The sequence below is a fragment of the Opisthorchis viverrini genome (genome assembly GCF_000715545.1).
Source record: "Opisthorchis viverrini unplaced genomic scaffold opera_v5_203, whole genome shotgun sequence".
Lineage (NCBI taxonomy): Eukaryota > Metazoa > Platyhelminthes > Trematoda > Opisthorchiida > Opisthorchiidae > Opisthorchis > Opisthorchis viverrini.
Window position 1 is genome coordinate 341,110 of NW_008751859.1, and position 14,902 is coordinate 356,011.

The following is a 14,902-nucleotide window of genomic DNA, read 5'->3' on the forward strand; positions in this document are numbered from 1 at the left end:
AGTTGGTTTGCCCGACACCACAACTGTCATTATACATCTTCATAGCTCAAGGACGACACAGTCTTGGAAGTCATATCCAGTCCCTCCACAAAGAATAAATTATGAGCCTAAGATGATGAACGATACAGACAACGTCTGCTATTGTTTTGCTACAGAGTTTGGGCGTCATTTAAGGCTAATTTCAGTGGCTTGTTTTTCTGCTTCTGTTCTCGAGTGAATTCTTCACTCGTCTCAGTAGATATTAAACGACTGTATGAACTGCTAAAAGCAATACTCATTTTTCCACCGTGTATAAGATGACTTCCAATTCTTTCACAGGCTAGTATGGTCGTGTACACCGAAGATGGGACACCAGACCCCAACACAGTGATTCCCCTTGTGGATGGGGGAACAGAAGGCTTCAAAGGTCATGTCTTGGTAGTGCTTTATGGTTTGACCGGGTGTTTGGAATGTACTCTGGATCTGTATCCACCGCAGGTAAACTTCCCACTGTGCACCATTGCTCACACACCGCGACTGCCGGAACACTGCGTAGAATATGTGCGTCTACTCCAGTGGTCTAAAGAAAATCCTTTTGGAGGTGAGCAGCTTTTATTCCAATGACTTAGCAACTCTTTCTGAGGCTGTTGCCGTTTGGCCGCGAGATTGTCTTGCTGGGAATTAATGGTACTCTCTCATGAAGAATGCGATCCCATTGCTGGTGTGCTGATTCTTTGGTAAATGTTACACGGAGCAAAGTACCAAATAGGAGAACAATAGGGCCTAATGCTAACTCACTTATCAGTTAAAACGTTCTTATGTATGAAACAAACTCTGCAGATGAGCTGTCTCCAAAAGGGGTCACCAGGTTAAAGTGTTCATCAATTTTTTGTAGTAGCCCCTTTTAACCTTCCCTGGGAGCATCCAGGACAGCGTTCCTAGTCAGTCACGAGCTAACATGCATCTCCTCTGAAGGGAAACCTTCTCCATGGAAGGTCAATCAAGACCTTTGCGCATGGTGATCTTTTGGTTGATCGCTTCTGTACCCATGAGACCTAGGTATTTGAGCTTTAGAAACATACATGCATAACGGGTTCACACTGTTCCTCACGAACCCTCCGGTTCGTGCTTCGAACCCAACCTCTTCATCGGGGCTGTCTGTCTGTAGGTTTGGGAAACCTGGAAGTATCTCACTCTTCGTGTTTCTTTCTGATGGCATTGCAGCTAGTCACTGAAACAGTGTTACAACTGGATAATTATATATTATTATCATTTCACGAAGGTGCAAACTGTATCCATCTATTTTAAAAACACTGGACCAGTTGACATATGGCCAGTGATGTTTCAACCACAGAAAGTCCTTATTTAGCGTGCTTTACAATCTCAGGGACTTGAAATCATCTTCATCTTTGTAACTGTGGTTCCATAGATTTCGTCCTGTTTAATGCTCGTTAACCTTCAGAGTTGACCCCACATACACACAAACACATTCGGCATCCTAATCGGATATCTCATTTCTGTGTGACCCTAGAAAACGTTTCGATTGACGGTGATTCTCCGGAACACATTCAGTGGATTTATGACCAGTCTCTCAAGCGCGCGCTGCAGTTTGGTATACAAGGCATAACGCTTCGTCTTGTTCAGGGAGTTGTGAAGCGCATTATCCCAGCAGTGGCCTCCACGAACGCCGTGATCGCTGCGGCATGCGCGACTGAAGTAAGTTTTCAGCACTCCAATTTGACACACAGTTTTGCAGAATCATGATAAGTATAGAGCGTTTTTTTTACCAATGACATCCCACCTTCAAAGAGCATTTGAACTAAGAGCCTGTCAATTCAGGATAGTCATTTTTAGTTACTGGACAGTGTTGCAAACAGTGACCCAGGAGAGATGCCAAGTTTTTATTAGGACGGAATATGTGGGCCGTCCAGCTCCAAACCTTTCTCATCCATTGTCCGTATGACCACGCAACAAGAGCCATTTCTCTCTTTGAAGACTGGTAAGACAATCCTGTCGGATTTACACTAGAATGTAATTCAAAGGCGCCAATAACGGCGAACGTTTCAACAATCCTTGACTGTAGAACCATTTAGGTGCCATCTGAAGGAAGCACGAGGGCTGGGATACTGTTGTCAGGTTGCCCAAGTCCAGATAGAAGCTGTCGAGATGTAGAGTTTGGGTTCTAACCAGGAATCTTCCGGTCAGTAAATTCGCACATTGACTACTGAAATCTCTCCCTGCTCTCTGTCCCAAGAAAGCTTCTCGCGAGAATGCTGTTTGCCTACCCTACAGTCAAATTTCATCGTATAAACCTCATTTTCGACGATAGCACAGAGGCATACTGGTGCTAGTGCAGTAATATTTGAACTCTTCCTTGTAAGATGTTCTTTTTATCGTCCACAAAAATTACCATAGGAAGGCCACCGCTAGCAGAGCGATGTAGACCTGAATTTGCTTCCCCGAAAACACTGCTGAAGTTTGCACATTTTTCCACGTACGTCTTCAGCACAGAAAGAGTTTATTGTGCTGCATTCCAGTACCTCAGCGACGTTCGTTACTGAAAGTCTCCAGACCGAAAGGTACACACATTCGCACATGAAATGATAGGTATTGGAGAGGGGTGCGAGATGGATTAGTGGTTAGAGCGCGAATTTACTGACCGGAAGGCCCATGGTTCGAACCCGATTTCCCCTATCTAGGCTTGGGCAACCTGGCAGCCTCATGCGTCCTTTGGGTGTCATAGCAGTTTGTAACCAAAAGGTGTTGCAGGTGAACGATTATCTTTTTTGTCTCTTACTAGAACTACATCAAGAAATAGGGTGTGTTCGAGTCACTTCCCTTGAAGTAGTTCCACAACCCTCATGAACTCCGTCGACATGAGCCCAGCGGTGTCAGGCTTTCAGTTTCAATACCACCCGTTTCTGGAATTATACCGTAGCTGTCTAAGGGTCTCCATGGAGGTGGGTTGGAGCGCATAACGCACAACTAGTGTTGGAGAATCTTGATGTTATTCGGAACTAAATATGTAAGTTTGCTCACTCATTTAGACTGAGACTGCTGCGGAATGAAGCTATATGTTCGGGTCACCTCATACATTTGTCCCACAGCTTCTCCCGCCGCTCCGTAAAGACCGCTTGGAGGGACTGAACAAAAGCGTTTGCTTTTTTGAATAGTAAAACTTAAACGCTAGACTTTGTCCTTACTCTTCAGCACTGACTCGAAAGTTACGAAAGCACCCTCGAAATACTGGTAATAACTTGGTCGAACATTCAGTAAACTCGTGCCCGTAGGTTGGAGTGCAGTGGTTCACACATTCCTTGTATTTTTTGTAGGTCTTCAAGTTGGTGACGTTCTGTTACGACTATTTGAATAACTACATGAACTTCAGCGATTTGGACGGGATTTACACTTATAGTTTTGCTGTAGAACGAAAGGTAAGCATTGTGTGCGCTATAGTTTTCCGTTGAGTCCACCAACTAGCTGGTTACGCTCATATGAACTGATACTGTATCTGGTGTGGTCCTTGGCTTACCGTTCTACTCGCGGTGGTATTATGAAACGGTAGCTGGAGAGAGATTTTAGCGGAGACAAAGCAGAATTGCCACAATTACGTGTTTAGAGCATTTGCAAGATTATGCACAAGGTCACATCGAAATTCTCGATCAAAGCGTCGAACTACAAACACACTATTGTGCTCGGCTGTTGCTGTTCGATCAGCATAAACCATACATTCATCCAGTCGATGTGTTGCTCGACTATTCTGAGCAGTCGGTTTTATCTGAGTGTTGTTGCTCTCTGTAAGACGCTTTCTCGAGTGTAATAGTAAACGCACATTTACGTTTCAAGCAATGGTTATTTACATGAGATCAGCACTACCACAGTTACACGTGAACTATGAAGTCACTTGGAGACTCCGCTGAATCCGTCGTTGGTGGTACTCCTTAACTGAGCGTGCTGCACAAAATTCGCCGCATGCTCCATTCGGACTATATTTTCTCGACACAGCATCCTACTTATAAGGTCGCTGAGTAGTGAGTGAAATCAGGACAGTAACGTCGCTTGCTTCAAACAGAACCCAAGAAACCGATCGTTTCCAATACTCTACCTCCACACAAATCCGCTTGCCAGCCGACTGGTAGGTAAGCCATAACAAGCTCGGAAGTGCCGGTTTAAATCGTCTAGTAGAGATCAGTTGACCGAACTTCAGGGCAGTTACTTAACCAAATTCTCTGACCGGATAAAATAGAACTGTAGGATTGTCATTCGGTCCTCAGTGCAGTCCAGTTTTACGTAACTCAATTTGACAGCCAAAACAGCTTACGGTTTCTGGTCCGATCGCTACCTGGATTACCTTGGGTGCATGAGCATCATTGAGGGCAGTGTATGCCAACTCTTGTGGATGGATACAAGTATACGATAAGCTTTCATCTGAATTCACCACGTCCCCGAATCATCGGTGAACGAACCACTGTACGACAAGCACGCAGATGTTACAGTCGACAGTGATGATGATGCTGGTGATGATTAGAGTACGACAAGGCTACCCTCTCTCCTTTCCTCTTCAACTTTGTTAATGATGTGTTGCTTGAGATTTCTGTGCCTGTCTCCGAAATCCCCGGGGGACGAAGTGCTCTTGGGGTTTTTGCTCACAAACTTTGAGCATGCGGACGATATTGCTCTCCTTGGTTCAGTTTTTTTTAAAAAAATCGCCGAGCCATTTAAATAACCGCATGGTTTGGCATGCGCTTCACACCTGCGAAGTTTAAAGTGCTGGTAGAGCACCGGGTTGGATTAGATCCAAACCTTATGTTTACAGACCAGTCAATCGATGTGGTAGATAAATTTGCTTACCTGGGCAGTTTTATAAGTTCCGGTGTAGTGGCTGGAGATCAGGTTACTTCCCGAATCGAGAGGGCCAGAGCAACCTTTGCCAACCTCCGACACCTATGGCACCGAAGTTACGTCAGTTTATCTGTCGAGGGCAGACACTGTGGCAGTGCGGTCCACACTGGTTTATGGATCAGATATGTAGCCTCTATATGCAGATGAGAGGAAATTTGTCACTGTTTGAGCACCGGTATCCTTGGTCGGGTCTGGTGGGTACATCCGGTTAACAATGCTGAGGTACACCAGATGGTCCTGGGAAGGAGGAACTCTCTCGCGAAAGATGAATTACTCACGCTGTATAGGCTACACTTGTTAGGACATCTAATCCGCATGCCAGTGGACCGTCTGCCTCGCAGAGCTCTTTTTGCTCTGTGCTGAGTGGAAGCTACCGGTAACGAAGTACCAAAACACTGAACAGTGAACTGAGTCGCCTGGATAGGGACCCTCGGACCCACCAATGGTTAATGACACTCAGAAATGGCTTAATTGCGCAGTCAATGGCGCTCATACATCAAAGCTATCGCCTTCAATGCGTAGCTACTCAGTTCCCGAGCTAACTGAACATTCCATCGCCTCCAGTGCTTGGCTGTATCACTCATGCTCTCCCACTTTTCAGTGACTAAAACTGTAGCAGCTGGAGCCAACGTACCCTTGATGCATGGTTTATCGCTGATAAAGTGAACTGAAAGTTACACACGAGGTCGGTGAATAACTAGGGTATTCACTTTATATGAAGTGACGAGTTTCAGCACAACCTTGGCAAAAACTACTGAAAGAAACTGCGGAAGACTGAATTTCGTTGACCGTGTGCAAACAGAATTGACGTCGGTTCCCAGAAATAATAGCCCACCCGAGAATTAGTTTCGTCTGCCTCAGCTCTTTTCGCTCTGTGCTGAGTGGAAGCTACCGGTAACGAAGTACCAAAACACTGAACAGTGAACTGAGTCGCCTGGATAGGGACCCTCGGACCCACCAATGGTTAATGACACTCAGAAATGGCTTAATTGCGCAGTCAATGGCGCTCATACATCAAAGCTATCGCCTTCAATGCGTAGCTACTCAGTTCCCGAGCTAACTGAACATTCCATCGCCTCCAGTGCTTGGCTGTCTGTCGCTCATTCTCCCATTTTCTGATGATCGAGACTGTGACAGATGAAACCACTGTACCCATGGTCCATGGCTTATAGTTGATAAGTTGATTGGTTGATTGATGATTTGCAGTAGGGGCATCGAGACACATCTGCTCGGTTTCACTCCGATGAACTTCTTTCATCCGCGCAACGCACCACTGTCTGAGGAACCTGTAGCGAGGCTCGATGCCTGATTTTACTTTTATGCGATTCTTCTTTAGAGGAATGCCCACCTATCAGGTGATAGGGATCATTGGTTTTTTGAATCGGAAGATCAATGCGGTCGATAAATCACGTTACTCTGCGTCTTCGGACGCGTGGTTCATGCACACATTATGAAACATGCCTAAGTTCAGCCTGAAGGATAGGTTTGAGAGACTGTGGAAGTCATTCTCCTTCCATCTGTTATGCTGCACTCTTTGCCAGCAGCTCGTCAGTACTTATCGTGCTGGCCAACTAACTGTGATATGGTATAAGACGGATCTTTTTGTATGCCATTATTTTCAAACCATGTTAATGCTTCCGCTCTTTATTTGGTTAACTTTTTTCTACGACATGGCACTTTACGTTTACTGTTTTTCAATCTATTGGACCCATGCCATTGACCGAGTGAGGTCAGCTATCGCACCAAAGATGGAGCTGTTACGAGTGTCAGTCCAACTTTTATGCTCTGCACTCGCCGTATGTGTGGTCAGCCTTATCGCCCGTATCGAATGGCTCGACGCCCACATGAACGCTTTGGATTCGCTCTATGCTTGTGTGGACCGAGGTGAATGCGTGACAGATCATGATTTCATCAGTTTGATTATGGTTTTCAACAGCTCCTATTACCGAAACCTCCCATGTCTACCGAATAATCAAGCTAATCAGTCCACTGCATTCAACAGTTCCAGTCCTCTCCGGTTGCTCGAACATAAAGATGCACTGGCTTGTGTTTCCTATCGATACACGCGAGATTCTGTGAGCTGCTTGGGCAATTTACTGGTGAACCACGTGTCAGTCTGTTGCATGTTGTTGGTCTACATATTGTCGCAGAAATTGAAAATAGTAATGCTTCAACATACTGAAGAAAAATTGACCACGTGGTATGCTCGTGGAGAACTGCAGACAAGGTGGAAACAGATGTTAGCCAATCAGTACGAGCAGATAGGACAACGAGTCCAGAAGTTGACAAATCGGTTTGCCAGGAAAACGCAGAACAAGGACAAAGCAATCTGGTCTACTGGTTCAGTGAGAACCTTCGTCTCGAAGCCCTATCGATTTATTACACGTGAACTACCTTGGCTCCAGTGGTGGTCCAGCCTGTCTGATCTAGTGCGTCGAACATTTCGCCAGGCTCGGACTGGAACTCAAAAAGCATATGACACCCCTCCAACGTTGTTCGACCTCTTCGAGCAACAGTCAACTCCTTCGAGTTATTTGCATGCGCCAGACCAATTTTCGTGGGATTCTTTGGAGAGGTTCACCTATCAGTCTGCATCTTCGTATGTTCCGGTCGATTTTGGTATTTATCGTCAACTGTCACGGTTATCCAGTTACACGTCTCGTCGAACGCCATGGTTTTTGGCCAGATATGGATTAGACTCTGACAAACGATTCAATGGTTATGACACCATATGATTGACTGAACATATTTTGTTGATTGTGAGGACGAGTGACACACTTTTAACTCGCACTTCGGTTATCTTTCTTATGCTAGGTTCACAAATAAATCGTTAAACAGTACCCACTTTTTATACGTCATCAGAAGCGGTTAGCTCATGTCAATTTCATGTGGGAATCTGTCGCCACCTTTATTCGTATGGCTTCAACTTCACCAAAATACTTCCGGCTTTCTCCACGTTTTCCTGATTTCAGTGTGCTTCACACATCAGTGATGTCTGCTGCTTCACCGATCCCATGAGCCATAAGATACCAGTCATGAACAAATGGATGTTGATGAGGGTCTATTGTTTGGCGACTGGTTAATTGGTCAATATTGTAACCAGTCGGTGTCGAAGTAAGGAAGACACAAGACATTTCAATCTCAACCGATCCTCCGTTCTTATCGACCAGCCGGCTTGGTGTTTGACTGTTCAAGGGAGCCCTTTCCCGGCACGTGATCTAATTCGTAAATGTTATATTTTTTCAGGATTCGAGCCGAATTCTTCGTTAGAATAGTGGTCCCTCTCTCGAGGCAGCACTTTTGGGGGACAATAAAATAATTATTATCAGCTGTGAGAACCGCGTGCTTGTCGTACAGTGGTTACAGCTGCCACAGTTTCGTTCACCGATAATTTGGTGAATCGGGGTAGGTAACTGCGCACTGGAGGCTGGAGGTGGCACAATTGATGTGTAACTACAGGGTTATCAGTCTACTTTTAAGTGGGGAGATTGAACAGGGAGCTATGCATTGAAGGCAATAGCTTGAATGCACAAGCGCAACTGGGCCATGTCTAACAATTCTCTAACCATTTATGTGTCCCATGTCGGGGTCCCCATCCAGGAAGACAACGATGACCAGCGTAGCTGAGTTTTCAGGTAATGGCTTTCATATTTCGCCACCAAATCATTGACCTCCCCTGGCTGGATTCCGCCCTTCACGTGATTGTGCGAAAAAAAAACCTCGAGGAAGTCGATCGACCGGTATATGACGCACTGCAATTCATTGAAACTTGTCTTGTTCGTCAACGACTGAGGCTTATTGGTGCAACTTGACAAACGTGCGTAGTAGTCAACACATAATCCTGAAAACCTGTGGTCTTTGTCGCTGACAACCATCGAGTTAGCACATCCATCATAGCGTGGGATTTGGACATTTTCAAAATACATTTCATTCCTCAAGTGAAGTCAGTCTATGCTGAAAAGCGGAAAACTGTTTTACCTATGTTGGGGACCACCAGCTGTGTGTGCCTCACGAATCTTTGGGTAGATTCGAACCAGCGACTTGCATGTTGATTAGTACTTGAAGACTACACCGTCCGATCATGAGCGGCTGATAAATCACTCGTGGCCGAACAGTGTATTCTCCGCATACTAATTGAAGAATTACGGTTGAGAATAACCCAAGAATTGCGAGATGAGCATCGGTGATGGACTGGAACAGTTACTTGGTACTTCTTATCAAGCTTGACTTACCGAGGTAAAACGTCACTTAGGAGCAATTCAAGAGATATGATGATGCCAATGTTGTTAGTGATGATTGTGCTTATGATGCTGGTGCTCTATATGATTTGTTGGTTTTTTCCGTCACCAGGAAACAGGTATGTAATAATCGTTCAGCTGTAGCATCTTTTCGGTGCTCAGCTGCCACGTCACTCGAAGAAAGCACGAGGGCTGGGATACTGCCCAAGCCCAGACAAGAGGAGCCGAGAGGCAGAGGTCGGGCTCGAACCACGAACCTTCCTGTCAGTATATTCCCGCTCTAACCACTGAGCCATCTCGCCCCCTCCCCACCAAAATTGTGTGGTAAGGCACCAGGGACCTCTTCTCCAAATACGTACAGCAGCACAAGCCGCGGTGGCTCATCCATGTGCTTTGCATGCGGAATTATGTTTTACCGAGAATAGCATCGCCGTGGATTTCAAATTCACCCACCAAGATGTGGGTGACATATGACATAACTCAGGGGAATGAACCAGGTTAAGAAAATCTGCATGTATTGGTGTGGTCTGCCTCCAGAAATGGTAGTCTTCCTGGAAGACGCTGAAACAAATAAATGCTAGCCGCCTTACGGGCATTTTGTATCTGGACTGCTTTGATGAATGTTTAGAGGAGGGAACTCACCCTGGATCCTGTCCGACAGAGGCATTCTGCCACAATGGTCTGTCTTCAGAAGGGTCTCTTAAGAAAACTATGGCGTATTGACAATTAATCTCACGTGAAACGATGCACAGGTACAGTATGTGCTTACACGTGACCGTCCATCATCATTACGTGGGATGCATCGGAACCACTATAGACGGGTTTCCAACAGGTCGGTGGTAAAAGAAACTATGATCTTAGCTCACAAGACTTAGACCCACAACTCGAATGATTATTAAGCACTAAATTCACGTGTTTTTTTGTGTAACTGCTTGTATCTTCCGTTAATACTTCCACACAGAATGAAGTCATTCGCACTCGCCAATCCGTGCAATTGTACGCGTTTTAACTTCGCTTTTCAGGCAGACTGTATGGCATGTAACAACGTCCCGAAAGATCTCCACTTCACCTCGAAGGATACTCTTCGAGACCTGGTGGAATTTCTCAAAACAAGCACCCAGTAGTAAGTCGATTTTTTACGGTAACTTAGGTGTCGATTTTGTTGTCATAATGTTTTAGTTGGGACGATTCAGCCCGGTATCGGTGTGTTACATACAGCAAGCGTCGAACTTTCGCCAGCTGCCAAATGACGCCAACGGCGTGGAATAGTCTTTGTGATTTGATATTGAGCTACTGATATTTACCTCAGTAGCATATATGCGCAGTCAAGGCGTTTCACCACCTTCCTGCCCACTTAAGTTGACCATGCAGTACGGTTAGTACGGATAAGTGTCAACAGTCGGGACTCACTTGAGGAGCATGAAATATTAGAATGCAGTGAGTGTAGATGAGTCATGCATGTGACCAGTCCTATCGCCCCTGCTTGTAACTCCATCAGTGATAAGTATCGGACTCTCAACTCCAAATAGTAGAATGATATGGCCTTGAAAGTGGTGAAACAGCACCGAGTTGATGAGATAAACCAAAGTTGGACGGGTGCCAACCAAGTTAATGAGATAAACAAAGTTGGACGGGTGCCACCCAAGTTAGGGAGCTGCTGGCATTTCAGTCAATACAGCGTCGGACCCCAAGTCAGGATGGCTGAACATTGTGTTCCCGACCAAGAGTTCGTCTGCCCGATCGGTGGCTTCTCCTGGATAATCGTGATCTCTTTTCATTCTGTTACCTACTCAGATAATTCTCTGAAAAGTTTAATCCGTCAATCGTCAAAAGTTTTTAAAACACAGGGTTTTATTGCCTTGGATTAGAAATCAGAATTGGCTTCGCAAAAGACTGTGGATTAAGTGATTCATTTAAATGTCACAGAATCTAACACGACGTCAGTGTCGCAGACACTGCACACATCCCTCCATATACATACGTGGTCTTTTCTCCCTCGTTATGTGCCAGCCAAATGCGATCTCCCAGTGTGACCACAGTTGCCAACGGCACAAACAAATCGCTGTTCATTGATCTCCCCGATTTCGAATCGGCCCTGAGACCAAATTTATCAAAAACATTGGCAGGTAAGCATCCGTTCTGTCGTAGACTTCCTTCTATCCGATGTATGTCACTCATACACAGTTCTCATATTTTTTTGTCACCATGTGGTGTTTATGACCGCACATTTTGGTGCGTTATCATCATGCTCATCTCCCTTTTGCTCTCGAGTCGGACATCCTTATTGATCCTATTCTTCCTTCCCTTAGAATTAGATCTACATGATGGTCAGTTGTTAAGCATCAGTGACTCGACCACGCCGAGAACTTTGTCATTCCGGCTGCGGTTGGACCAGAACGTTGACAATATGATTACCGATTAATCTTTCCCATCCCCATCGTCCTCTCCCCTCTGCACTCCGATTATTTTCGATTTTACTTGAAATACAGTTTCGCTCGGTGCCTGTGTCTTCTGTCCTGTTTGCTTACTATAATCATCTGTTTTCTGTGAATTCATCATCATCATCGACAGCATGACATCAGTGTTCACTGATGCTTCACTGCCGTACAACTATGATTTATTTGATAGCCTTATTGTAAAGAAAAGAATAAGGGTGGACGGGGAAGGGACTTAGTGCTAGCTTACCACAATCATTCCGAGGTGCATACACCTCCAGACATTCACTCAGGCAATCTGGATAGAAACTGACAACAAGAACGCCACTGAGACTCTGCTGATTTGAGCTTATGGCTGATCGTTTGATTCTGTTTGCTCCTTCTTTGAAGTCCTTCGCGAACTTGCTGCCCCAGACACTGCACTTCTTAATTACGGGGCCCGAAGCAGAACAAACCAAGTTCACTGTATTCTTCATCCGATAGTTCTGCATTTTTGCGCTATTTCGCCTAGCTGAACATAGATAATAGGGTTTATTTCGTAGCACCTAGCAGATAAAGTATAGTGAACAACGTGTCCGGATACGTGGCCAAGTATTAAGTCTTCCTTTTTGTTCCTGTGAGCACTGGCTCGAGCTGAGCTTCGATGTGGTGGCCGAGTTGTTCGTTTTGCTCGACAATGTTGCTGTCTACGTATCGTCACTAACTGGGGTTTGCGAGTTTCCACACTTGCTCAGATGTGCAGATAATTCGACAAGCTCCGCTGCTGGATCGAGTTGTTGGAGCATCAGTGGCCTAATCAAATATCGGTTATCTTGAGCATTGCTCCTTCGCGATCTTGCATCCTCACATCTTCCTTCCTGAGCACCAGTCCCTTGGAACTGCATAGCCGTCGAATTCATTTCCGTCATGGACATATGGCCGGTGCACTTACTGTTCCTCGGCTCAGTTCAGAATAGGGTCGTACATTTGTATACAGGATACGCGTGGGCTATTGTGAACCTGTTGGTAGCTATATGATCCTTATGATAGTCGATGCGTATTCCGATTGGACAGAATCAGTGCCCACGAGAACCGTCTTTAGTGGGTCTACCATGTCTGGTCTACGCAGCACTTTTGCATCGCATGGTGTACCTTCTAGAGTTGTTCCCGAATACGACACAGCATTCACCAGTGAAGAATTTCCACTGTTTTTGAAAACCAACAGGATAGAACACGTTTTGAGGGCACCTCACCATCCCGATTATAGCGGCCTAGGTGAATGCTCGGCGGCAACGCTAAAAGATGCGTATGTCCAGGTCCTCTACGAACAAGACTGAACAGGTTTTTACTGGAATAGAGATTTACGCCACACACTAGTACTACAGGCCAGTCGCCCTGTGTATTCCACATGCGAAGGAGAATTCGAACACGTTTGGGTTTGCTACAACCGGATTTGGCGGTTAACGTCACTACATCGGCAGAGTTCAATCATGTAGCAGGCAGATAAAACCGCCCGACCTCGCACAATACGGAGTGGTGCGGGTTTTAACGTCGAACTTCAGTGTGCAGATGAAGAAGAATAGGTGCGTGGACATGTGACGTAAAAAACGCAGCCTCATCAATGTGCTGTTAGAAGACGACGATAATGCAGCTTCTTAAAAGGAAGGTGATTAAATATAAACGGTCCTCTATGAGTACTGATGATTGTAATGGGTTTCGTTTCCTCCGTTGGTTCTAATTGCTCACAAGCATGAGCTAAATCCAGTTTTGAAAAATTTTGCTCCTACTAATTCGTTCGTAAACATCTCATATATTAGGTAGTGGGTAAGGTTCTGCGGATGTGCTAGCATTGACTGTGATTTTATGGTCACCGCAGATTCTAACTGCGCCATCCGGTTTCAGTTTTGGTACAGTTGGTGTAGCCAATTCCGAAAACTCCGTAGTTTGAATTATTCCTTCATGTTGCAATCGGTTAAATTAAGTTAAGTAAGTAAGTAAGGCGGTGACTTAGCCTTCAGGAACGCGGTTGCGTTCAGGAGGCAAGGAAAAGTGTGTGGAAAACGGGTATCGGGTGAGTTTGGCACAAATTAAATGTACCTGCAGTCTTTAGCTGACGGCGCGACGCAGCAGCTCATGTCACGTTTCAAATGGGAATTCGCGCTTGGGCCTGTTTGAAACAAAATCTCAACAGAGACCATCGGGTAGGTCCGATACAAAGGTAACGACATATGGGACCACCGGTGAATTCGAGTTGGCGCAGCGGATAGTGTGCCAACCAACTCCATCTGGGGGTTCGGTTCAGTGTTCGATATCCTGTCGACTCGCTTTTCCTTCGGAGTAGACACTCACACATAAGTGGAGTTGATAAGAAGTCGTAAGTGAAGATGGGCAGACAACAAGATCGTGGGATTGCTAACTAGAAAGTAAGTATACCTTAGTGGAAGCGAAAACCCGGAAAACGAGCGGCGACGTTATAACAAACAGGCGTAAATCACGCTACTCATGAGTAGCCAGAAGAGGAAAGTAACCGCTAATAGCTGTTGATTCGCCCAAGGAATTAGGAGTAGAGTGCTCCGTGTGTGCTTCAGGGCATGTTATGTCATATCAGGTATTTTGTAATTTTTCGCGTTGTAGCTAGAACAGTTGAGAGGGTAGATTTCCTGAGTATTAAGCTTTTTTAATTGGTTTCCAATCCTCTCTGGTGTATCCGCTTTCTGTTCGCAAGCGTTCCTGTGCTTAGGCTGGCGTTGCCGTCAGTATTGTTGGTGTAATTAAGCTCCCATCAACCGTCACAACAATTTTAGAAAAAAGCGTTTGACTGTCGCAATTTTTCCGTCGTGGCTGCGTACAGTAGATGTCAAGCACATGAGGTGACAGCAATACACTAGGTATTCAACCCAGTTTGCGCACCACTGACAAACAAGTGATCGCCAACCTGGTCAGAGAAGTCGAACAAAACCAAATTCCAGAACAACAGATCACGAAGAGACTGGACCTTACCGTGCCAGAACAACCACGAAGAGACTGGACCTTACCGTGGTGTGACGTGGTGTTTGCGCACCTCAGCGATCCATTGAGCTATACTGGAGAGTGTGTGTCCACACTCACAGTCTCTGTTGACCAGGTTGGTCAATGGTTAGAGGTCTGACGAACACAGTCTTCTGGCCCTCCAGGTTGGGGGTTGGAACATGTGGCGACTTGTTCCGTAGAAATGGTAATGGATTTGCATTTCCCGCCAAACACCGCTGCCTTGCGGTTAGGCTTTGGAGTCAAAGGCTTTGGTTGAGGACCCTAATCGTCCTCCTGTCTAGGTATGGGCGCCCTGGCAGTATCCCAGCCCACGTACAACCATGAATTGCACATACACAA

At 45.6% G+C, this 14,902-nt stretch overlaps 1 protein-coding gene across 1 annotated transcript in view; it reads left to right on the plus strand.

Annotated features, from left to right (window-relative positions):
• Positions 1–14,902, plus strand: part of T265_08127 (hypothetical protein) — a gene marked incomplete at both ends in the record, with an annotated part of 34,300 nt that overhangs the window by 6,159 nt on the left and 13,239 nt on the right. The window contains 6 exons of the mRNA XM_009173840.1: positions 319–580; positions 1,511–1,695; positions 3,312–3,413; positions 10,142–10,242; positions 11,130–11,245; positions 14,422–14,657. Coding sequence (XP_009172104.1) covers positions 319–580; positions 1,511–1,695; positions 3,312–3,413; positions 10,142–10,242; positions 11,130–11,245; positions 14,422–14,657 — 1,002 coding nt within the window. The remainder of the gene's footprint in view (positions 1–318; positions 581–1,510; positions 1,696–3,311; positions 3,414–10,141; positions 10,243–11,129; positions 11,246–14,421; positions 14,658–14,902) is intronic.